This window comes from Euprymna scolopes, chromosome 12 (genome assembly GCF_053919585.1).
Source record: "Euprymna scolopes isolate OS-2025 chromosome 12, ASM5391958v1, whole genome shotgun sequence".
Classification (NCBI taxonomy): Eukaryota; Metazoa; Mollusca; class Cephalopoda; order Sepiida; family Sepiolidae; genus Euprymna; species Euprymna scolopes.
This window is the reverse complement of record NC_136493.1, coordinates 11,931,468-11,957,309: the sequence shown is the minus strand read 5'-3', so window position 1 is coordinate 11,957,309 and position 25,842 is coordinate 11,931,468. Positions and strand designations below refer to the sequence as shown.

Here is a 25,842-nt window from a genome sequence, read left to right as displayed (position 1 = left end):
TCATATCTAAAATATATTCATATTTTGGTAATATCTAAAATATATTCATATTTTGGTATTATCTAAAATATATTCATATTTTGGTATTATCTAAAATATATTCATATTTTGGTAATATCAAAAATATATTCATATTTGGTAATATCTAAAATATATTCATATCTAAAATATATTCATATTTTGGTAATATCTAAAATATATTCATATTTTGGTATTATCTAAAATATATTCATATTTTGGTAATATCTAAAATATATTCATATTTTGGTATTATCTAAAATATATTCATATTTTGGTAATATCTAAAATATATTCATATTTTGGTAATATCTAAAATATATTCATATTTTGGTAATATCTAAAATATATTCATATTTTGGTATTATCTAAAATATATTCATATTTTGGTAATATCTAAAATATATTCATATTTGGTAATATCTAAAATATATTCATATCTAAAATATATTCATATTTTGGTAATATCTAAAATATATTCATATTTTGGTATTATCTAAAATATATTAATATTTTGGTATTATCTAAAATATATTCATATTTTGGTATTATCTAAAATATATTCATATTTTGGTAATATCAAAAATATATTCATATTTGGTAATATCTAAAATATATTCATATCTAAAATATATTCATATTTTGGTAATATCTAAAATATATTTCTATTTTGGTAATATCTAAAATATATTCATATTTTGGTAATATCTACAATATATTCATATTTTGGTAATATCTAAAATATATTCATATTTTGGTAATATCAAAAATATATTCATATTTTGGTATTATCTAAAATATATTCATATTTTGGTAATATCTAAAATATATTCATATTTTGGTAATATCTAAAATATATTCATATTTTGGTATTATCTAAAATATATTCATATTTTGGTATTATCTAAAATATATTCATATTTTGGTATTATCTAAAATATATTCATATTTTGGTATTATCTAAAATATATTCATATTTTGGTATTATCTAAAATAGATTCATATTTTGGTAATATCTAAAATAGATTCATATTTTGGTAATATCTAAAATATATTTCTATTTTGGTAATATCTAAAATATATTTCTATTTTGGTAATATCTAAAATATATTCATATTTTGGTAATATCTAAAATATATTCATATTTTGGTAATATCTAAAATATATTCATATTTTGGTAATATCAAAAATATATTCATATTTTGGTAATATCTAAAATATATTAATATTTTGGTAATATCTAAAATATATTTCTATTTTGGTAATATCTAAAATATATTCATATTTTGGTAATATCTAAAATATATTCATATTTTGGTAATATCTAAAATATATTCATATTTTGGTAATATCTAAAATAGATTCATATTTTGGTAATATCTAAAATATATTCATATTTTGGTAATATCTAAAATATATTTCTATTTTGGTAATATCTAAAATATATTTCTATTTTGGTAATATCTAAAATATATTTATATTTTGGTAATATCTAAAATATATTTATATTTTGGTAATATCTAAAATATATTTATATTTTGGTAATATCTAAAATATATTCATATTTTGGTATTATCTAAAATATATTCATATTTTGGTATTATCTAAAATATATTTATATTTTGGTAATATCTAAAATATATTTTTATTTTGGTAATATCTAAAATATATTCATATTTTGGTAATATCTAAAATATATTTCTATTTTGGTAATATCTAAAATATATTTATATTTTGGTAATATCTAAAATATATTTCTATTTTGGTAATATCTAAAATATATTCATATTTTGGTAATATCTAAATTATATTTCTATTTTGGTAATATCTAAAATATATTTATATTTTGGTAATATCTAAAATATATTTCTATTTTGGTAATATCTAAAATATATTCATATTTTGGTAATATCTAAAATATATTCATATTTTGGTAATATCTAAAATATATTCATATTTTGGTAATATCTAAAATATATTCATATTTTGGTAATATCTCAAATATATTTCTATTTTGGTAATATCTAAAATATATTTATATTTTGGTTATATCTAAAATATATTTCTATTTTGGTAATATCTAAAATATATTCATATTTTGGTAATATCTAAAATATATTCATATTTTGGTAATATCTAAAATATATTCATATTTTGGTAATATCTAAAATATATTCATATTTTGGTAATATCTAAAATATATTTATATTTTGGTAATATCTAAAATATATTTCTATTTTGGTAATATCTAAAATATATTCATATTTTGGTAATATCTAAAATATATTCATATTTTGGTAATATCTAAAATATATTCATATTTTGGTAATATCTAAAATATATTTCTATTTTGGTAATATCTAAAATATATTCATATTTTGGTAATATCTAAAATATATTCATATTTTGGTAATATCTAAAATATATTTCTATTTTGGTAATATCTAAAATATATTTATATTTTGGTAATATCTAAAATATATTTCTATTTTGGTAATATCTAAAATATATTCATATTTTGGTAATATCTAAAATATATTCATATTTTGGTAATATCTAAAATATATTCATATTTTGGTAATATCTAAAATATATTCATATTTTGGTAATATCTAAAATATATTTATATTTTGGTAATATCTAAAATATATTTCTATTTTGGTAATATCTAAAATATATTCATATTTTGGTAATATCTAAAATATATTCATATTTTGGTAATATCTAAAATATATTTCTATTTTGGTAATATCTAAAATATATTTCTATTTTGGTAATATCTAAAATATATTTCTATTTTGGTAATATCTAAAATATATTCATATTTTGGTAATATCTAAAATATATTCATATTTTGGTAATATCTAAAATATATTCATATTTTGGTAATATCTAAAATATATTCATATTTTGGTAATATCTAAAATATATTTATATTTTGGTAATATCTAAAATATATTTCTATTTTGGTAATATCTAAAATATATTCATATTTTGGTAATATCTAAAATATATTCATATTTTGGTAATATCTAAAATATATTCATATTTTGGTAATATCTAAAATATATTTCTATTTTGGTAATATCTAAAATATATTCATATTTTGGTAATATCTAAAATATATTCATATTTTGGTAATATCTAAAATATATTCATATTTTGGTATTATCTAAAATATATTCATATTTTGGTAATATCTACAATATATTCATATTTTGGTAATATCTAAAATATATTTCTATTTTGGTAATATCTAAAATATATTCATATTTTGGTAATATCTAAAATATATTCATATTTTGGTAATATCTAAAATATATTCCTATTTTGGTAATATCTAAAATATATTCATATTTTGGTAATATCTAAAATATATTCATATTTTGGTAATATCTAAAATATATTCATATTTGGTAATATCTAAAATACATTCATATTTTGGTAATATCTAAAATATATTCATATTTGGTAATATCTAAAATATATTCATATTTTGGTATTATCTAAAATATATTCATATTTTGGTAATATCTAAAATATATTCATATTTTGGTAATATCTAAAATATATTCATATTTTGGTAATATCTAAAATATATTCATATTTGGTAATATCTAAAATACATTCATATTTTGGTAATATCTAAAATATATTCATATTTGGTAATATCTAAAATATATTCATATTTTGGTAATATCTAAAATATATTCATATTTTGGTATTATCTAAAATACATTCATATTTTGGTAATATCTAAAATATATTCATATTTGGTAATATCTAAAATATATTCATATTCTGGTAATATCTAAAATATATTCATATTTTGGTAATATCTAAAATATATTCATATTTTGGTAATATCTAAAATATATTTCTATTTTGGTAATATCTAAAATATATTCATATTTTGGTATTATCTAAAATATATTCATATTTTGGTAATATCTAAAATACATTCATATTTTGGTAATATCTAAAATATATTCATATTTTGGTAATATCTAAAATATATTCATATTTTGGTAATATCTAAAATATATTCATATTTGGTAATATCTAAAATACATTCATATTTTGGTAATATCTAAAATATATTCATATTTGGTAATATCTAAAATATATTCATATCTAAAATATATTTCTATTTTGGTAATATCTAAAATATATTCATATTTTGGTATTATCTAAAATATATTCATATTTTGGTAATATCTAAAATATATTCATATTTTGGTAATATCTAAAATATATTCATATTTTGGTATTATCTAAAATATATTCATATTTTGGTATTATCTAAAATATATTCATATTTTGGTAATATCTAAAATATATTCATATTTTGGTAATATCTAAAATATATTCATATTTTGGTATTATCTAAAATATATTCATATTTTGGTATTATCTAAAATATATTCATATTTTGGTAATATCTAAAATATATTCATATTTTGGTAATATCTAAAATATATTCATATTTTGGTAATATCTACAATATATTCATATTTTGGTATTATCTAAAATATATTCATATTTTGGTAATATCTAAAATATATTCATATTTTGGTAATATCTAAAATACATTCATATTTTGGTAATATCTACAATATATTCATATTTTGGTAATATCTAAAATATATTCATATTTTGGTAATATATAAAATATATTCATATTTTGGTAATATCTAAAATATATTCATATTTTGGTATTATCTAAAATATATTCATATTTTGGTAATATCTACAATATATTCATATTTTGGTAATATCTAAAATACATTCATATTTTGGTAATATCTACAATACATTCATATTTTGGTAATATCTACAATATATTCATATTTTGGTATTATCTAAAATATATTCATATTTTGGTAATATCTAAAATATATTCATATTTTGGTAATATCTAAAATATATTCATATTTTGGTAATATCTAAAATATATTCATATTTTGGTAATATCTAAAATATATTCATATTTTGGTAATATCTAAAATATATTCATATTTTGGTAATATCTAAAATATATTCATGTTTTGGTAATATCTAAAATATATTCATATTTTGGTAATATCTAAAATATATTTCTATTTTGGTAATATCTAAAATATATTCATATTTTGGTAATATCTAAAATATATTCATATTTTGGTAATATCTAAAATATATTCATATTTTGGTAATATCTACAATATATTCATATTTTGGTAATATCTACAATATATTCATATTTTGGTAATATCTACAATATATTCATATTTTGGTAATATCTAAAATATATTCATATTTTGGTAATATATAAAATATATTCATATTTTGGTAATATCTAAAATATATTCATATTTTAGTATTATCTAAAATATATTCATATTTTGGTAATATCTACAATATATTCATATTTTGGTAATATCTAAAATACATTCATATTTTGGTAATATCTACAATACATTCATATTTTGGTAATATTTACAATATATTCATATTTTTGTAATATCTAAAATATATTCATATTTTGGTAATATCTAAAATATATTCATATTTGGTAATATCTAAAATATATTCATATTTTGGTAATATCTAAAATACATTCATATTTTGGTAATATCTAAAATATATTCATATTTGGTAATATCTAAAATATATTCATATTTTGGTAATATCTAAAATATATTCATATTTTGGTAATATCTAAAATATATTCATATTTTGGTAATATCTAAAATATATTCATATTTGGTAATATCTAAAATATATTCATATTTTGGTAATATCTAAAATACATTCATATTTTGGTAATATCTAAAATATATTCATATTTGGTAATATCTAAAATATATTCATATTTTGGTAATATCTAAAATATATTCATATTTTGGTAATATCTAAAATATATTCATATTTTGGTAATATCTAAAATATATTCATATTTGGTAATATCTAAAATATATTCATATTTTGGTAATATCTAAAATATATTCATATTTTGGTAATATCTAAAATATATTCATATTTTGGTAATATCTAAAATACATTCATATTTTGGTATTATCTAAAATATATTCATATTTTGGAAATATCTAAAATATATTCATATTTTGGTAATATCTAAAATATATTCATATTTTGGAAATATCTAAAATATATTCATATTTTGGAAATATCTAAAATATATTCATATTTTGGTAATATCTAAAATATATTCATATTTTGGAAATATCTAAAATATATTCATATTTTGGAAATATCTAAAATATATTCATATTTTGGTAATATCTAAAATATATTCATATTTTGGAATTATCTAAAATATATTCATATTTTGGAAATATCTAAAATATATTCATATTTTGGTAATATCTAAAATATATTCATATTTTGGAAATATCTAAAATATATTCATATTTTGGAAATATCTAAAATATATTCATATTTTGGTAATATCTAAAATATATTCATATTTTGGTAATATCTAAAATATATTCATATTTTGGTAATATCTAAAATATATTCATATTTTGGAAATATCTAAAATATATTCATATTTTGGTAATATCTAAAATATATTCATATTTTGGTAATATTAAAATATATTTCTATTTTGGTAATATCTAAAATATATTCATATTTTGGTAATATCTAAAATACATTCATATTTTGGTAATATCTAAAATATATTCATATTTGGTAATATCTAAAATATATTCATATTTTGGTAATATCTAAAATATATTCATATTTTGGTATTATCTAAAATATATTCATATTTTGGTAATATCTACAATATATTCATATTTTGGTATTATCTAAAATATATTCATATTTTGGTAATATCTAAAATACATTCATATTTTGGTAATATCTAAAATATATTCATATTTTGGTAATATCTAAAATATATTCATATTTTGGTAATATCTACAATATATTCATATTTTGGTAATATCTAAAATATATTCATATTTTGGTAATATCTAAAATATATTCATATTTTGGTAATATCTAAAATATATTCATATTTTGGTAATATCTAAAATATATTCATATTTTGGTAATATCTAAAATATATTCATATTTTGGTAATATCTAAAATATATTTCTATTTTGGTAATATCTAAAATATATTCATATTTTGGTATTATCTAAAATATATTAATATTTTGGTATTATCTAAAATATATTCATATTTTGGTAATATCTAAAATATATTCATACTTTGGTAATATCTAAAATATATTCATATTTTGGTAATATCTAAAATAGATTCATATTTTGGTATTATCTAAAATATATTCATATTTTGGTATTATCTAAAATATATTCATATTTTGTGTATTATCTAAAATATATTCATATTTTGGTATTATCTAAAATATATTCATATTTTGGTAATATCTAAAATATATTCATATTTTGGTATTGTCTAAAATATATTCATATTTTGGTATTATCTAAAATATATTCATATTTTGGTATTATCTAAAATAGATTCATATTTTGGTAATATCTTAAATATATTCATATTTTGGTAATATCTAAAATATATTAATATTTGGTAATATCTAAAATATATTTCTATTTTGGTAATATCTAAAATATATTCATATTTTGGTAATATCTAAAATATATTCATATTTTGGTATAATCTAAAATATATTTCTATTTTGGTAATATCTAAAATATATTTATATTTTGGTAATATCTAAAATATATTCATATTTGGTAATATCTAAAATATATTCATATTTGGTAATATCTAGATGCAAATCCAAGACAGATAAATCCAATGAGGTTAATTGAAATCCAAGGTAGAGAAGATCCAAAAAAAACGTTTAAAGAAGAGATGATAGACAGAAAGGGTATATATTCTAATATATATATATATATATATATATATATATATATATATATATATATATTATTCAATTTACACCCCAAACCAGGCACAGTGCCACTTTGAAGCAGGGGGCTACTATCAGGGACTTAATTAGCAGGGGCATTATGAAGGGGGATGAGTCGAAAGATGTTTGTTCACATTACACTTGATGATAGACAGAAAGGGTATATATTTTTTTTGGTAAGTCCTATATTTCGAAACTGGAGCACTACCACTACACACTTGAAACCACCGGACTAACACGTAAATTCTCGTCTCTTCGCCATAACACCAAAATGAAGGAAAAGAAATTTACGAACCGGACTTTCAACCCTGAGGAGGCTATGTATTAGCGAAATATGGGACTTACAAAAAAAAAAAAAAAAAAGCAATAAACAATGATTTTATCATTGTGTTCGACACTTCAAAGTTTTCACAAATTTCTCAATTAAATATATATAAATATATATATATATATATATATATATATATATATATATATATATATATATATATATATATATATATATAAAGGAACGTTTGATTAACTGCAGCAGTTTTCTTTCTTCTTTGTTTTTCTGTTGATTTTCTCGATCTACCAAGCATTTTTTCTCCTTTCAATTGGTATTAAATTGCCGAGTGATTTTTTTTTGTCAGCCATTTTCCTAGAATGCTTGCGATCCTTGATCGTTGTCAGAAACAATTTTGCTGTTAAAGAGGATTTGTTTCTGTTGTTTTTTTATATGTAATTAATTTTATTTTGGTTTTTATTTATTGGTTGAATTTTATTTAGTTATTTTGAAATAAGTCGTCAGTTAAGGAAGTAAGGATAAAGAAGGGTGTGATGATTTTTTTTTTTTTAACTATAAGTCAATATATATATATATATATATATATATATATATATAAATATATATATATGTATGTATGTATATGTGTGTGTATATGTATTACAAACACGTAATATTTTCTGTTCTAATTTTCTAAAGTGTCTATTTCCAGTAATTCATTGATCATAACACAATCATCATAATCAATATGTTCATTAATTCTTAAATATTTCTCACCAAATATGGGCATAACATGTAAAACGCAAGTGTACTTCTACTTTATGCAATGCTTTATTTCTTTTAGGTTGTGCAAAACTTGTTTCTTGGTCTCACGGAAGAATTATGCCTTTGGAAACATGTACTCCTTACTGCGATTCTTGTTGGATTCACCGGTGCCATCTCCATGACAACAGAATGCCTTGGAATCGTACTAGCACTAAATGTAAGTAATGATGGAAATTTTGTGTTTTTATGCAGAATACAAACTGTGTTATCGTTGGCATATTTCAGGCAGGTTATGTAAACCACCAGAAGATGCCAAATGAAAACTTTTTTGGCAAAAACACTGGCCAATTTTTAGTGGTTCCAAAAACTCTGCATTTTTTTTCTTTTATTAACATTCTTATTTTCGATCACGTTGACAAACCAGTTCCCATTAAGCTGTAACATCAAAGTTTACCCTTCGGTGTCCAAAATCAAAGTGAGTAAAGAATTATGTTGTATTTGTTATTTTTAGGTCATCAAAATGTCTCAAATATTTTTTCCGTTTTGCAGGGTATATTGGCAGCCTGTCCTCTCGCCTACATCTTTCCGTCGATCTGTGTCATTAAGCTACGTCCTGATCCGATCCTATCGAAAGGAAACATCTTTCCAGGCCTTGTGGCAATCTTTGGGTTTCTTATTTTTATTGTAGGTTCTATCATGGTTGTGGTCGATTTCAACGATGCAACAAAATGCACACATGGTGCACAGCTTCCGTATTGCAACATAATCCAACCAACGACCACCACAGTAAACATGACGACTACAACCTTAGGTACAACAAGCACCACAACTTCCACACCTTTCTTGAATGTGACCATTTGAATCCGAAAAAATCTTTATTCGAACATTTTTTATTAAAAAGAAGAAAAAAATTCACCTCCCCTCAAAAAAAAAAAAAAAAAAAAGAAACTAATACAACCATTCCCCCACAAATTTTTTCACCTTCCTCCTACCCCGTTTTTTTTTTCACCTTCCTCTTACCCCGTTTTTTTTTTTTTCATATTCCATTTCATCGATTTATTTAAAAAAAAATCATCATTTTGTTAAATTTCACTATTATGTTCGTTATTATTTTTTTTTTATATATAATATATATATATACCATGACAAAGATTTTAAAATTATTTATTTTCAATTGCCGATTCCTCATTTTATTTATTTTTATAATTTTTATTTCACGCAACCAAGATACAATGAAAAGATTTGCAAATATAACAGAATATTGTATACCCCTATTGGAACTGTACCTTGGTTAAGAAGGCAGCCGACAGTGGTAAAAAAAGAAAAAAAGGCTTTTTGCTTTTAAGATCCCATAACTAACCATAACTCTTGTTTCATTATTTAATCAAGGGAGACAACTGGAAAAAATAACGTTTAAAAAATCTCCTTCTAGTAATTTGATATCCAAAACTTGATTTAATTTGCATACTCCAGTGAGTTTTGTCACGTGCTTATGCCACCATTTATTGCGGTCTTAGATTAGTCTGTCACCTGTCAGAACGTTTTTCTTATCACATTCTCGTAATTTAATACCCAAAATTTGACTTTAATTTTAAAAGAAAATCAGCCAGACACTATCGCTTAAATTATCAGGTTGATTTTGATACAATCCACGCGTGTGAATATTTCATATCCGGTGCACCAATAACATCCAACGTCGATTGACGCACAATGTGGAAGTTAATGGAAGAACGCACTAAAAACTTGTTTTTCCTTCAACCACACTAACAGCAGCTAAAATGGACAAAATATAATGAATAATATATATATATATACTTCATTTACTCACATAAAATTAATATACAAAAGTATAAATTTATGCGTAAACTTTAAGTATTTACTTCAAAAGTGCTCAATACATAGGTAGAGCTAGTTAGTAATTTATAAAATATAGTTTTGGAAATATGTTAGAAATCCTCTCTTTTCTTGGTTTCTTGTTATCCGAACAACTTGGTTAATTTTGAGAAAGAATAACACAATAAAATTCTTGTATTTAAAATAACGTATATTTAAAAGTAAAGGTTAAAGTTTCCAAAACAGTTCTTCTGGAGGAGTTTCTGTTTGTTGCAGAAAAAGAGAGTAATTTCTGAGAAGTGCTCACTGTTAATCTTTTTTTTTTCTTTTTTATTGTTGCAAGCAACTCCAAGTAATAGTGGGTAATTTGCATAAGTGGCTTTATGCAAATTACCTTACAAAGTTTGAGTACAAATAATTCTAACAGGCGATTAAACTACACTGAATATTCTGCGTTTCATCCACTCTAGGATTGAAGAATCCTAGAGTGGATGAAACGTGAAATATTCAGTGTAGCTTAATCGCCATATATATTTTATAAATTACTTATATATATATATATATATATATATATATATATAATATTTATTATTAATATAAACAAATTTACATGGTCGTCACACTGTACATTCTTAAGTTTCAAACAAATGGTTGGTTAAAACCAGAAGTCCTCATCAGGCGACTTAATAATTGGTTGCTTTCCACAGAAGAAACCAATCATCAAACTTCTGTAGAAAGCAACCAATTATTAAGTCGCCTGACAAGGACAATGTCCCAAACATTTGTTCATATTAATAAGAATATATCTTACTTTTCTTTTATTGAGCACTTTTAATAACCTTGTTAAATTCATTAGTTATCACTCTTGAATACTTTTAACCTGGTGTGTGTGTGTGTGTATATATATATATATATATATAGATATCTATATATATATATATATATATATAGATATCTATATATATATATATATATATATATACATATAGAGAGAGAGAGAGAGAGAGATTATTTTTTTAATTATATTTTGCCCATTTTTATACTACTTTTATGTCTCCTTATAAAGATTACAATCAACATATAATGATACTAAACTTTACATCCAGAATTCTTATTCCAATTTTAATCAAAATCCATTAAATAATTTTGATGGTAGAAAAAAAAATGTCTAAAATTCCAGGCTTAAGCTTAAGCAGTCTTAAGAAGATGTTAAAATTCAGGAAACCTTACTTCATTGTTATCTCATGACTATTAGATCAAATTTAATGCATTTCCGAAATATTTAAATTTTCAAATGGAAGGCTGTGTCGCAATTATATACATTTTAAATACTAAAAAAAAAAAAAACTGAAGTTTTATAATATAAATTTTAATATTTATAAATCGATGTCTAATATCTATTGTTAAAATTTCACAAAAATCTGAATTCTTCACAAAAGGCTTCCACTCCTTTTTATTCACTTAGCATAAACTAAATATAGCCCACATTACTCACCATTATGCCTAGCAATAATGTTCAGCAATTTGTAATGATCGATTGATTAGTTTAGGAATGAATTCTGTACATATAAATATACAAACATATACACATACTTAACTTTATAAATAACTTTTAAATAGAGATATTAACAATACACATACAGTTGAAAAGTGTATGTTGCAGTGTTAAGTATAGGGCGAATAAACTGTTCTTTTGGCAAAAAAGGAAATTAATAAAATAAAAATATGTAAAAAGTAAGAAACTGTGCATGCGTGTGTGTGTGTGTGTGTGGATTGTGTGTAACATTGCATGATGGCAGTCTTTGGCCCGATTCACCTAGAAGATGAAGGAAAAAGGGCAAAGTTGGTAAGATCTTTTCTATGTGCTGCATGCCTAGCCTGTTGGAATGGCAAGCAGAATGAGTGTGAAAGGTTTTCCCTTTTTGTCAACTGTTCAACCTATGTTGGAAAGTAGAAAGTGAACCTTAGGTTATTATTATTATTTTATGTATATACTAGCAAAAGTACCCGTCGTTGACTGGGTTCAAAAACAGCCTACAGAAAAATGGACTCTGATTTATGAAAGTATGATAGGTTATGAAAAGGAAGCGTTGTAAAGAGATAGCTTCGAATTTGGGGGTATCAAAACCAAAGCAAAATATGATGAAAGTAAAAATAAAATAGATAAACCCCATAATTTATTATACCATACCTGTTCACACTGAAACACTTATCACAATATTCTGTGGATCTATATTAAAAAACCTTGTTAAATTTTGTGACATATTTCCATTCTATGGAGGTCAGGTGCAAACGAACACCCCAGAATTTTATTATACTATATTTCTTCAAACTGAAACATAATTATCAAAGTGTACTTACGCAGATAAATATGAAAAGTCTTTATTAAAGTTTGTGCCTATTTCTATTCTATGGAGGCCAGGCACGAACGCAGACCCCACAATTTTATTATACCATCTCTATTTAAGTTAAAACATACTTATCAAAGTATTCTTATGTACATCTATATCAAAAACACTTGTAAATGTTTTTTTTTTAATTTTTTATTTACATACTTTGTGGACCAGGCGCGTACGCAGACTCCACAATTTTAATGAATCATCATTATGCCAGATCAAACATACCCATTCCTGTGTCTCGACACATCTTCTATCATTATATGTGATCAGTTTTCTATAATAGTCAAGCATATAGGAGCCTATTCGTGACCAGACACACACACAGACGTTCAGCTTTATATATATATATATATATATATATATATATATATATATATATATATATACGAGCAAACAGTTAATAAAACATGTTAAAAACACTTTGAAAAAGAGTTGAAAACATATTTAATCTGAAAAGGAAACACTTGATAAGTGGATAGTCCTTAATCCGCAGAGTTTCGAAGAAATACTTTCCTTCTCATCAGAGGGTAGGAATTAGCAAAATGCGGGATCGGATTTTGCATACAAAAGTATTTAATGAAACAACAAGTAAGTCAAAGATCTTACTTGATAACAAAAAGTGGAGCAGAGGGTATATGGTGAAGAAAAAGGTGATTACATGTGAATGGATAGTCTGGTGAAAGGTAAATAATCCAATGACGGTATAATCCAAAAATATAACTCCAAGAAAGTTAATTGAGTTTCCATTTTATTTTATATATATATATATATATATATATATATATATACCATGACAAAGATTTTAAAATTATTTATTTTCAATTGCCGATTCCTCATTTTATTTATTCTTATAATTATTATTTCATGCAACCATGATACAATGAAAAGATTTACAAATATAACAGAATACTGTATACCCCTATTGGAACTGTACCTTGGTTAAGAAGGCAGCCGATTTGTAACTCTCGTTTCTCTTATTTTGTGACAGAAGGAGAATTGCTGTTTTCTGAGTCAGAATCTATTCCATCTAACAATTATCGTTGGTTAATTTTTAACCTTGGAGTAGTTTTTTTTTTTTTTAATGTTTTTTTTTTTTTGCTCCTCATATCAAGTGTCTTCATGCCTTGTTTGGAGCAGTTTCCATGAAAACAATGTTCTGTTCTTGCTGTTGGCATAAGTTACAAATAAGGTCAATAGACATTTTCTGTCTTTGCGGTAATCACATTTCATTATATGGTGAGTTTTGTGCGGTCCCCTAGCCAGCATTGGTAAACCTTACAAATGGTTATTAAAAAAGGTGTGGAAAAGAAAAAACTTTGACAATTCCAGTCTTGGTGTCAGATGAATTTGGCATTAATAGAATTAATGAATTTAAGCTTTCATCAAGTGGCAATTTCTATTTTAAAAAAAATAGTTCATTTTAGAATTACTTCACCGAGTCACCTGATTGTTCAATACATAATCAGTTATATAATCAGTTCAATATAATAACTTTAAATAAAAGGAAATAGATACAAAATAGTTAGTTACTGCTACAAATCTTTAAAAACAAAAAAAAAAAAGTTATTTCTCAGTTATCTCCCTTTATTAAATAGGCAAACAAGAGTTATGGTTACTTTTAGGATCTTAGAATAAAAAAAAGAGCAAAAAAAAAAAGTCAATAAGAGTATGTATAATTCACATGCAGTGAATATACTTCTTTGAGGGTGAATATATATATATATATATATATATATATATATATATATATATATATATATATATATACAAGTATATTAATATATACAAGTATATTAATTAGAGCAAACTGCTTGAAACACTTATTCTAAGCAAATAAAACGGATTAAAACAAAAATAAAATAAGATTATTATTTTCAATGTGTCAATTGGTAATTTGTGAGAAAAAGAAACTTTTGATTGTGAATATATTTATTATACATTTGTACAAAAAAGAAAAAAAAAAGTGGTATAGCCACGTTTATCTGTATTAATTCAATTCCTTACATATCTGTTTTCAAGGAATTCTTTATTATTATTCAAGGTATATTTTAATTTTTTTCAAAAATATTTTCTCCTTCTTCTGCAAGATATTTTTCTCTGTTGTTTGGACGTATTGCATTGGACTAGCCCTGATTATGAAGACATTCATCTGTCGTATCGTTTTTCTTTTTAATATATATTTTTATTTAAAATTCTCATGAAATGTGTTTTATCGAGAATAGAATTCCGATCTAATCATCCAAATTATCCACAGTGTAATAATGTAATGTAGTCGTTAATAGGTAGGGACCCAACATGTTGTAGACTCTGTTGCAGGGAACGTAAGAAAGGAAGAAGAAAGAAATTCAACTCACTGTTTCAGGTTTTAACAAAAGACCATTTATTCCTCTTTCTCCGGCTACGTGTGACTTCTCAGCTCGGCTGTGACCCCTGCGTCTCTAACATGATCATTGGTCTGCGCACACATCCTTCTTTTTATAACCTTTTTCACCTTGCACACAGCTCGGTCATTTGCATACAGCTGCCATACGCGCGTCCGCGCTCTGTTACAATTAGTTTCAACATTATTTCTTTCCAAAATTTTTTTTTTTTTTTACTTAAAACCATATTTCAGTAAAAAAAAAAAAAAAAAAAAAAAAAAAAAATTTTAAAATAGTAGCTTATAACTTGTTTAATTGTACACATGAAATACTGAAAATAAAAAAGAAAATGTCGGCATGTTTGAAAATTAAGATGGCCGATATAAACAACTCCAGGAAGTCACGTTAGCACATCAGTTCTTGTGCTCTCTATCTCCACTATTATATAAAAGTAATTTTGTCTGTGTTTGTGAGTCCGTTCCTTATGGATTCCAAAACGGCTGGACCGATTTTTATGAAATTTCACACAAAGGTACTTTATGTGCCTGGCAATGTTCTTAGATAGGTTTTGTAGCAGAATGTCTTTCGAGAATCAATATGATCCGATGAAAGAAAGAACAGGCGATTTTGACCAAAGTTAGCATCATACACAGCCTAACATCACAAGTGTATTTGAAAAGTTTTATTACCACACAAGCCGAAAGGCCCAACATAAAATCAACAGTAGATTCTTTGATATGACAGGGGTGCCTATGAAATGAATGTTTCTGTTTAGAGCACAATTGAACCATGATACTTGGCTTTTCCAAATTAAACTTTAATTCAAGCCATTATCTTTTTAGATTATTATTTAGACTAGCATCTTTCTCTAGCCGAGGACTGAACCTACAAATATATATATGTTTCGGGGTATACTTTTTTTTAATACAATATCTACAATTACTTTGTTTTTTTATTTTTTTTTTATTTCATCTTGGGTGATTGGGCGATCTGATTTGTTTGGAAAGGGGTGGAAAGTGACAATTTAGGTACAGAAATGAAATTGCCTTAGCATATAACTATGTAGATTCTTTCATTTGCTTTTTTATTACCTATGGATTATTTGGCCGGTCACATTCGGATTCTAATGTCGATTAAAGACAGAAAAATCACAAGAAAAGAAGTCGGCACTTGTACGCTAGTGCAATGGTACAACTTTTTTGAACTTCAGTTGGCACATTTGGAGACTGCATAGCAGGGGCAGATAAGCATACATTAGGGGCAGAAAATTTATTTTGTGTTTGCAAGTTTCTTATATTTATTTTAATTCAATAAATATATACCAAAAACTTTCTTAGAAAAAACACACACACACACACATTCGAATATTTTAGAATTTTGGCTTTGCTACAAAACAATTTTTTTTTTTAATCTTTAATTTGTGTTATTATAATTTTCTTAAATCTATTTTAAAAGATTTTAAAAAACACACACATTCATTGTTGTGAGATGTTTCAATTCAGTCCTGAAATTGCATTTGTCTGCCCCTGCTATGGACTCTCTAAATGTTCTAACTGAAAACCAAAAAAGTTGTACCTTCACACAAGTGTCATAGCTCTTTAGTTACCTCCTCCCCCCCAAGTACAACTTTTATTTTTTGTTTTTATTATGTCACAGTTTCAGTTAAACTAATTAAATTTTTTTTTTTTTTTTAATGATATACAAGATGACCTATGACCCCGTTTTGGGTCAACCTTAGTAGTTTGTACATTTTTTCTCTTTCTTTTTTTTTTTTTAACTCTTCTTTTCTGTTTCTTTTTTATTCACATCATTTATTTATTCACATCATCCTCTTGCTCTCCTTCTTTTATATTGATTCTACTAATACTACTCTTTTAGTCTTTTCATCTTTATTTACGTCATTTATTTATATTATCATCTTATTCTCCTTTTCTTATACTGCTGCTGCTACTATTACTATTCCCTTTAATCCCTCCTTCAACCACTTTGCATCTCATTTGCCCTTTCTTCCACCATCTAAAACATTCAAGTTACAAGCAACCAAGCAAGAGTGTTAGTATTATATTGCTCTAATTTCATGACATTATATAAACTGTTAAATGTTTCAACATTATGTGTTTCCAATACAGCAGGTTTCATAAAAAATATACTTCTAATGACATATTTTGTGACGTTTGCAAATTTCTTTAATACGCATTTTCAGCATTAAACATTTGCAAACATGATTCTTTAATTATATTTGTCTTCTGTATTCGAAACTATTCCATTTCACTCTATGTTCATAAAAAAAGGTTTTATCGCCATTCGAAGTGTGAGTACATTTTTGAGACACACCGTACATGACTGATATAAATGTCTTCATGGTATTAAATTTTTTTTTCCCCTACCCCCAGAGAAGATTGTGGCTTTTTTTTTTTTTTTTTTTTTTCTGTGGTTCGTTTAATAATGGCTTTATTTCCATAAAATGTTTTATCACAACCGGGTGTTATTATTATTATTATTATTATTATTTATTTATTATTTGAACAAACGTTACAGGTTTTACAACATATTTAATATTAAAAAATATATATAAACAAACAAAAAGGAAAAAAAACACTACTGCATTCTTATTGCAATACAAGAAATTTATTTTGTAAGTCATTGTTACAGAGTTCTCTCCCTTGGAGAAAGACAATTTGTCAGACTCGTGAAATATGTTAAAGTTGGTAATTTACTAATTTATAAAACGTCAATTATTTAAAGTGAAATAGGTTTCTGCTATTTAATTTACTAAAAATGATATTTTAGTAAAAAATTTTAAAAATGATAATAATATTAAATAAGTTAGTTTAGGTAATTTGACTTGTATATGCAAACTGGGGAATAAAACTTGTTGCAAGTTCAACCTAATTAAAAAAAAAATGAAGAAAATAAAGAAAAATCTTTATGATGTACGTACCTATTACAGAATGAAGATGTCATATTCTAAAAATCACATGAATTGATCAAATAGATTTTTTTTGAACCACGAAAATTAAATTTTACGTGGAAGTGAAGATGGTGTGTCTCGCTCCACCATATTTGATAAATAAAGGGAGATAACTCAATTCGAACTACTAAGATAAAAATTAGCCTTGTAATGGTTACAATTTAGTATTAAAATCACTTAAATCGTATGAAAAAAACGATTTTCTATATAAAAACTATACTTGATCAATTTACATGATTTTTGGAATTTGACATTTTCGTTTCATAACAGGAATGTACATCATACAGAGTTTTCTTTCTATCTTTTTTTTTTTTTTTTTTTTTTTTAATTAGTTGAAACTTTGGATTTGCACCCAAAACTCACCACGTTAAAAAAATACAATATGATTTTCAAAAATTTCTGACAAGGAAAGTAAGTCTAAAATGATATCTGTGGTGTGGTCCCTGGCCTTGGTAGAGACTATTTTTGATGACAAAAGCATCTTTTTGTGTAGCCAAAAACTACATCAGCATTTAATATAAATTGTTTATAAAAGTTATGCTTTAGCAAATGAACATGTGTGCATATAAAAATGAAACATTAAGAAAACAGTAGGGTCACTTAGCAAGAGCTAATTAAAAACATAAACAGAGTTTTGTAAATGCAAAAATTGAAAAAAAAAAAACGAAATTTTATAACAAGTCATTTTTATACAGGAGATAAGAATATAAAGTTATTTTAAATCACTAAAATGTGTGTTGGTTTATTTTATTCTTGTCAGTGTGCATATAGATGTAAGTAGCAGTTCAATCAATGAAAGTCGTTTGAGTTAACACATTCCTGTGAAAACCTACTTGCTTTTGCAAATAAAGAGGAACATTTTTATACAAGAGATAAGAATATAAAACTTATTCTCAGTTATTTATATAAACTTGTGTTTGCTGAAGAAAGTTGGGTTAGTAGTCACAAGTCAAAATGTTCATAGTGTGAATAATATGCATATTTAAGTAATATACATATGTGAGTATTTGGAAGCGTGGCATTGTGTATGTGTGTTGGTTTACCTTATTCTTGTTAGTGCATGTATAGCTGTTAGTAGCAATTTTTTTCTGTTTGCTTGACTTTTGCTAGTGTATAATAATGTGTGTGCAAGATGAATAAAGCTGGTATGTGAGACATTGAGTTCTTTTCTGTCTCTCCTGGCCCAAAGGCACAGGTAGGGTAGATGGGTGAGTAGAGGTTCTTCAGTTTTTCTATGCATGGCAAGCTGGTGAATTCTGGAGAAAATAGATTTTGTTGACCAGGTATTATAGAATTTTTTAAATTCGCATCAGCTTACTATTTTCACATAGATGTGTTAGTTCTTGGGGTTTGGAACGATTTTCATTGGTTCAAAATACTTTGAGTTCATATATTCCTGTAAAAACTTCCTTGCATTGCAGAGTGAAGAGGAAAGCGATTTCAAACAAAGCTGAGAAAGAGAGTGTAGCAATTAGAGGGACTTGCTTTTTAGCGTTCGCTGGAATTGCTTGAGATTAAGTCGCTACATATCTAACCAAGAGAAATCATCACAAACTCCTCTTTATCGAAAAAAATACTTTTTTTGAATGATCGGGAAGGGGATATCTACTTAGCGAGATATTCTGACTTAAGACTTAGTTTTCTTGGCATTTGTCAAATATTTTGTAGAATAAGATGTCAATGAACATTGCATGGTCGCCATCATGTTGAGAGTCGCCAATATGTAAGTCAAGAAGTCTCATTCTAACATTTAAAAAACAGCTTTATTGATTATGTTCATTTGTAAGTTAATCATGGAAAGTGTTCCCGTATGGGGATGTAGATTACAGATTAGACAGTTTTGTTGAAGGAGAAAAGTGTTCATGTATGCTCGTGTCTATAATAGTCATGGAAATGTGTATCACAAAAGATTAGAGACAGCACTGTAGGATGAGAAAGAAAGTTCGTGTGTGGAGATAGTCATGTTGGCTTGCTTGTATTCATGTCTTTGCCAAACCCTGAGCCCAAAGGCCGGGTAAGTTCTGTTTAGTCCCAAGAGAGAAGTTAGGGGCAACAGGTCCGTTCTATGTGGAGTTTTTGTCAGTCAATGACCTGGGAAGAAAGAGAAGGAGTGTGTTGCCGGTTTAACCTTTTATAACCTTTTAAACCTTTTATAAAATCGGTCACATGACTGAGTGCTGGCTTCTGATTGGATAAGCCATGAAGGAAGAGAATTCGCTCCTGCTCGTGTTCATTGCAATTTCGTCTGCTAGAATTTTCAAAAGTCATATTGTATATCTTTTCAAAACAGCGAAATTTTATTCACCGGTTTGCATATATCAGTCACTTTGCTCTAATTAACTTTCTTCAAATTTTGCTGAAAGATCATTTGAAATAATAAAAAAAAAATAATTTGCTGCTGCAATAAAGAAATAAATGACGTTCTTAAACTAATAGATTACCTTAAAATCTTTCTACTTTCATACAATTCCTGAATGAAAGGCCTTATTTGTTGATAGGGCCATTTTTTTTTTTTCTCATATCAAAAAGCTTTCTCAATCTTTTTCTCCATTTTTTAATCCTGTATTTATAAACGATAATAAAATATTTATAAACGATAATAAAATATTTATAAACGATAATAAAATATATCGATGACAAAAAAATATTGAAGGATTTAAAGTTGGCCTCAAATAAACAATGCAAAGAAATAAATGCACAAATTTATGTTTTCTTAGCAAAAGGGAGCAAGGTAAAAATTCCACAGGTAATAATGGCACAGGTAAAAATGTCACAAGCAGATTAAAACATGAATTATAAAAATGATCCACGATAAAGTGACATCAAGCGGTACAAGTCCAAAATTCAACCTAATTAAAAGAAAGATCAAAAATACAGAAAAATCTTTATGATGTACATACCCGTCATGTAACTAAAATGTCATATTCCAAAAATTATGTAGATTCACCTACTAGTTTATATATATATATATATATAAAATTTTATGAGAAACCTGTTGTTTTGATCCACCATATTTTAATAAAGTAAGATAATTTAATTCGAACTACTGAGATCAAAATTAGCCTCATAATGGCAACGATTTACTATTAAAATCACTAAAAATCATTTTAAAAAAAAAGAAGATTTTCTATATAAAGCAACTAGTTCATCAATTTACGTGATTTTTGGAATATAACATTTTCGTTCCATGACAGGTACGTACATCATAAAGATTTTTCTGTAGGTTTTTAAAAAAAATTTTAATTAGGCTGAACTATAGACTTGCACCTATCAAACTAACAAAGGCTGGTGTAATTCGATACTGCCACTTAAACCATAGAGCAACCGGGGGGGGGGGGTCGCTGAATCGACGATTGGAGGGGTGCTCTGAATAATATAATATTTATTTTAATTGTTGTTTTTATTTAATAATTTAAAAGAAAATAATATTGTATGTTAAATATGAAAGAAATATAATTTATCCATAGTTTCAATCATTTCTTCAGTTATGGCAAAATATAAAATAAATTCTCCTTTCTGATTTTATTTATTTTGTGTAGAAGACTGTGGGAACATGTTTTTAGTGTGAAGGCACACTTCAACCATAGCACTTTTCCTGAATAACATAAGATTATTTGGCACTTGTACAGTTTAATCAAGACATTAAAAACATGAAAAAAAAGGTTACGTTGTACATATCCATTTTGGACTGAAGATCTCCAAAAAGAAATTTCATTTAATTTGATTGAGTAGGTTTTTTTATATATTATTTTAATATTGAGATGAGTATTATTTATTTATGAGTATTATTTATTTATGAGTATTATTTATTTATGAGTATTATTTATTATTTATTTTTTATTTATTTATTTATTATTTATGAGTATTATTTATTAATTATTTATTATTTATTAATTATTTATTATTTATTTATTTATTATTTATGAGTATTATTTATTAATTATTTATTATTTATTTATTTATTATTTATGAGTATTATTTATTAATTATTTATTATTTATTAATTATTTATTATTTATGAGTATTATTTATTATTTATTTATTATTTATTTATATTCGGGGCCCGTGACGCAGTTGATAGAGACGTCGAATCTCTACGGTTCCAGGTGAGCATTGTCTGAAGATAGCGGTTTCAATCCTACCCAAAGCCAGCCAATGGCTTACTTGGCCAAAAACATGGTGAGACAACAACAACTACGAAGGGCAGTGATTGCTGAGAATGCAGTCAGGAAATTCGAAGTTCCTATCCGTTGCAGTTACAACCTGACGAAGGGCAGAGGAATAGTTGGTTGAAACGTTGTGAAACAACAACCAATAAAGATGAGAATAAATTAATATAGTTTTTTTTTTACAGCGGAAAAACACGTTTTTATGAGAGCGCATTGTAGTCAGCCATTATGGAAATTTTTCACACGCCACAGGGAGATAACTCAATGGAAAGCGCCGACACTCCCTCCCCATCTTTATTATTAACTTTTCTTCCTAAAAATCGAACCTTTTGCTTGGTATCATAACAAATTGTTTTTTCGTTGTAAAAAAAAAAAAAATACTTGATGAAATTAAGTGAATTTTTTTTCGGAGAACTTTGTTCCATAACGGATATGTAAAATATAACATTTTTTCGATATTTTCATTTTTTAATGTCTTGATTAAACTGTACAAGTACCGATTATTTTTAATAAATCTGTAATTTCGAAAACCAGTGAAATGCAAGATGTTTTCTAAACAAAGAATTACTTATATTGCTTTTTTGATCGGACTATTGTTCTCATCTTGAGTGTTATTTGTGCACCGTTTCAATCGATGTAGCCTTTGACCTTCGTCAGGCATGTTGGTCATTATCTTGGAAAAGAAAGAAGAAAAGTTGCTGGCTCCGTAGATGGTTTTGTATTCTTGGAGTTATTTTTTGTTTTTGTTTTTTGCCATGGTTTCGTATGTGTGGAAAAAAATTTGGTTGACAAAGGGGAAGCAACTCTAATAAAGTTTGACAGGGGATTATCTCCTTTTTATTGTTGAACTTTTAAGGAGGGGGGTATACAAATTTTTAATTTTTTTTTTTCACACATACGAAACCACTGCGAGAAAACAAAAAACAACTCCAAAAATACGAAACCACCTACAGAGCGAGTAACTTTGTTTTCTTTTCTTTTCCAAGATAACAACCAATATCCCTGATGAGGGTCAAAGGCTACACTGACCGAAACATTGCAAAAATAAAACTCAAGATGAAAACAATAGTCCGATGAAAACAAGTAATATAAACAATCAGCCCTCGTTTCAAAAATCCATAAAAATTTGTTTATAATCTAAAGTTTTTGGTGATATAACACCTTTTTCAGGGATTTCTTTTTTAACACTATTTTGATTGTTATCGTTTTAATGGTGTTGTTTTAATAAATAATTAAAAGGAAAATAATATTCTGCATTAAATATGAAACAGGTGTGATTTATCTATAGTTTTAATTATTTTTTAGTTATGTCAAAATATGAAATATACTCTACTGAATCTCTTTTTCTAATTTTATTCATTTTGTATAGAAGAGACACATTGTGGGATACTGATCGTGTGTGGCAACTCATATGTTCTCCTATTTTTTCAAATTTGGTCTTCTGGTTCCTGAAAATATCTCATGGGCCATATGGCTCCAATTAGAATCTTGTTCTAGGGAAGTCTTTGATTTGTCTGAGATGATATGCATTACAGTCACATGATATATTTTTGCTGTATTCTTAAGAAAATGGCAGACTTGTTAACAATTCCAACAGTTTTTTGGATGCAGTTTTTTAAAGGTTTTATTTTATTTCTTGGTCAGAAGGGGAATAATTTGGATCAACAAAAGTTTAAATTATTTACGTTGGTTGTGTCATTTTTTTCCATATTTTTCCTACTTATATTATTATTACATGTGCCATTTTTCTGGGGGTTTTTTGGGTTTTTTTTTTTTTTTTCAAGATTAATTTTATTCTTAGTGGGGAAGGGGATCATTTTTATCAACAAAGGTTTAAATTATTTATATTAGTTGTGTAATTTTTTCATATTTTTCCCCCACTTATACCATTATTACCTGTGCCATTTTTTTTTAAATTTTCAACTATGATTAACAGATTTGATTACTTACCTAAATTCTCCCCTAAAAAATATAAACATTTATGCAAAAGAAATGTCTATAAAAATCCCTTATTTGAAAAGAAATTAATTTCAAGACATTTCAAAGATATATAAATTCAAAAGAAAAATGAAAATTTGAATTGATTAAAATTTTGACTGTTACTTAAAAAAAAAACTTTTTAAACATCATTTTTTTTTATTTCAAAATTTCTTGTTGAATTTTCAAAAATTTTATAAAATATAATTTGCTGAAACAAAAAGAAATGATTTTTTGTTTGTTTTTGTTTTGTGTTTTAAAGAAAATATAACAAAATCTGCCAAAAAAAAAAAATAATAATAGCAATGATATAGAAGGCTAATGACACTATCGTTACTACTAGCCTTTATAAATTGTTGATATATACATAACACATAATGATTCAAGCAAACTACATCATCCTTTGAATAATAGCAATTAATTTCATTTATAGCAATATTAGGTAAAAAAAAAAGGGGGGGGTCTTAAGCCAGTATGCTTTTATTAATTAGCATATTAGATTTTATACAAGAACTTGAATGCTTACTAGACACTATCCTCAAGTGTTTAAGGTCTCTCTGTACAATGGTTTGTCAATATCTGATTCTGTGTAGTTTTAGGAGGTCCACCCTTCCAAGTTTGCTTTCTCCTTTAGGAAGCATAAATTCTTGTAAGTTATAATTTACAATTTTAAATTGTGTTCTTTATACATATATGCGTGTGTGTGTGTGTGTGTGTGTGTGTTCGTTTGTGTATTTCTGTTATGCATTATTCACTACTAAACAAGTAAACCGATCATTATAAATTTTTTAATACGATTGCTTGTTCTGAGAGGTTCAAATGTGGGCTACATTTAGCTTAATTTAGTTTTATAAAAAAAAAAAAAAGGCGCAAGACTTGTAAAATTCAGGTATCTCAGATTTTTGTGAAATTTGAAAAATATTAGACATTAATTAATATTCTTCAAATTAATTTTTTTTTTTTTAGATTATTTTAAGAATTTTAGGAAGCATAATATGGGCACAATCTCCAATTTAAAAATTTACATATTTCAGATAAGCATTAAATTTTGTCTATGTTTTTTTTATTTAGTTTTGACCTTACATGTTAGCTATCCTTGATTCAACCCTGGGAACAATTGTTTTGCAGACCTTGGTTAATATCATGTACCCAGTGTGACTCTTGTCAAAATTTAC

The 25,842-nt window shown here is 24.9% G+C and overlaps 1 protein-coding gene across 1 annotated transcript in view; it reads left to right on the top strand.

Moving 5' to 3' along the window:
- LOC145291189 (putative sodium-coupled neutral amino acid transporter 11) overlaps window positions 1-9,906 on the top strand; it is a 252,395-nt gene extending 242,489 nt beyond the window's left edge. The window contains exons 12-13 of the mRNA XM_080136768.1: window positions 9,038-9,175; window positions 9,508-9,906. Of these exons, the coding sequence (XP_079992894.1) occupies window positions 9,038-9,175; window positions 9,508-9,819 (450 nt within the window). The 3' untranslated portion in view covers window positions 9,820-9,906. The remainder of the gene's footprint in view (window positions 1-9,037; window positions 9,176-9,507) is intronic.
- Window positions 9,907-25,842: the final 15,936 nt, after the last annotated feature.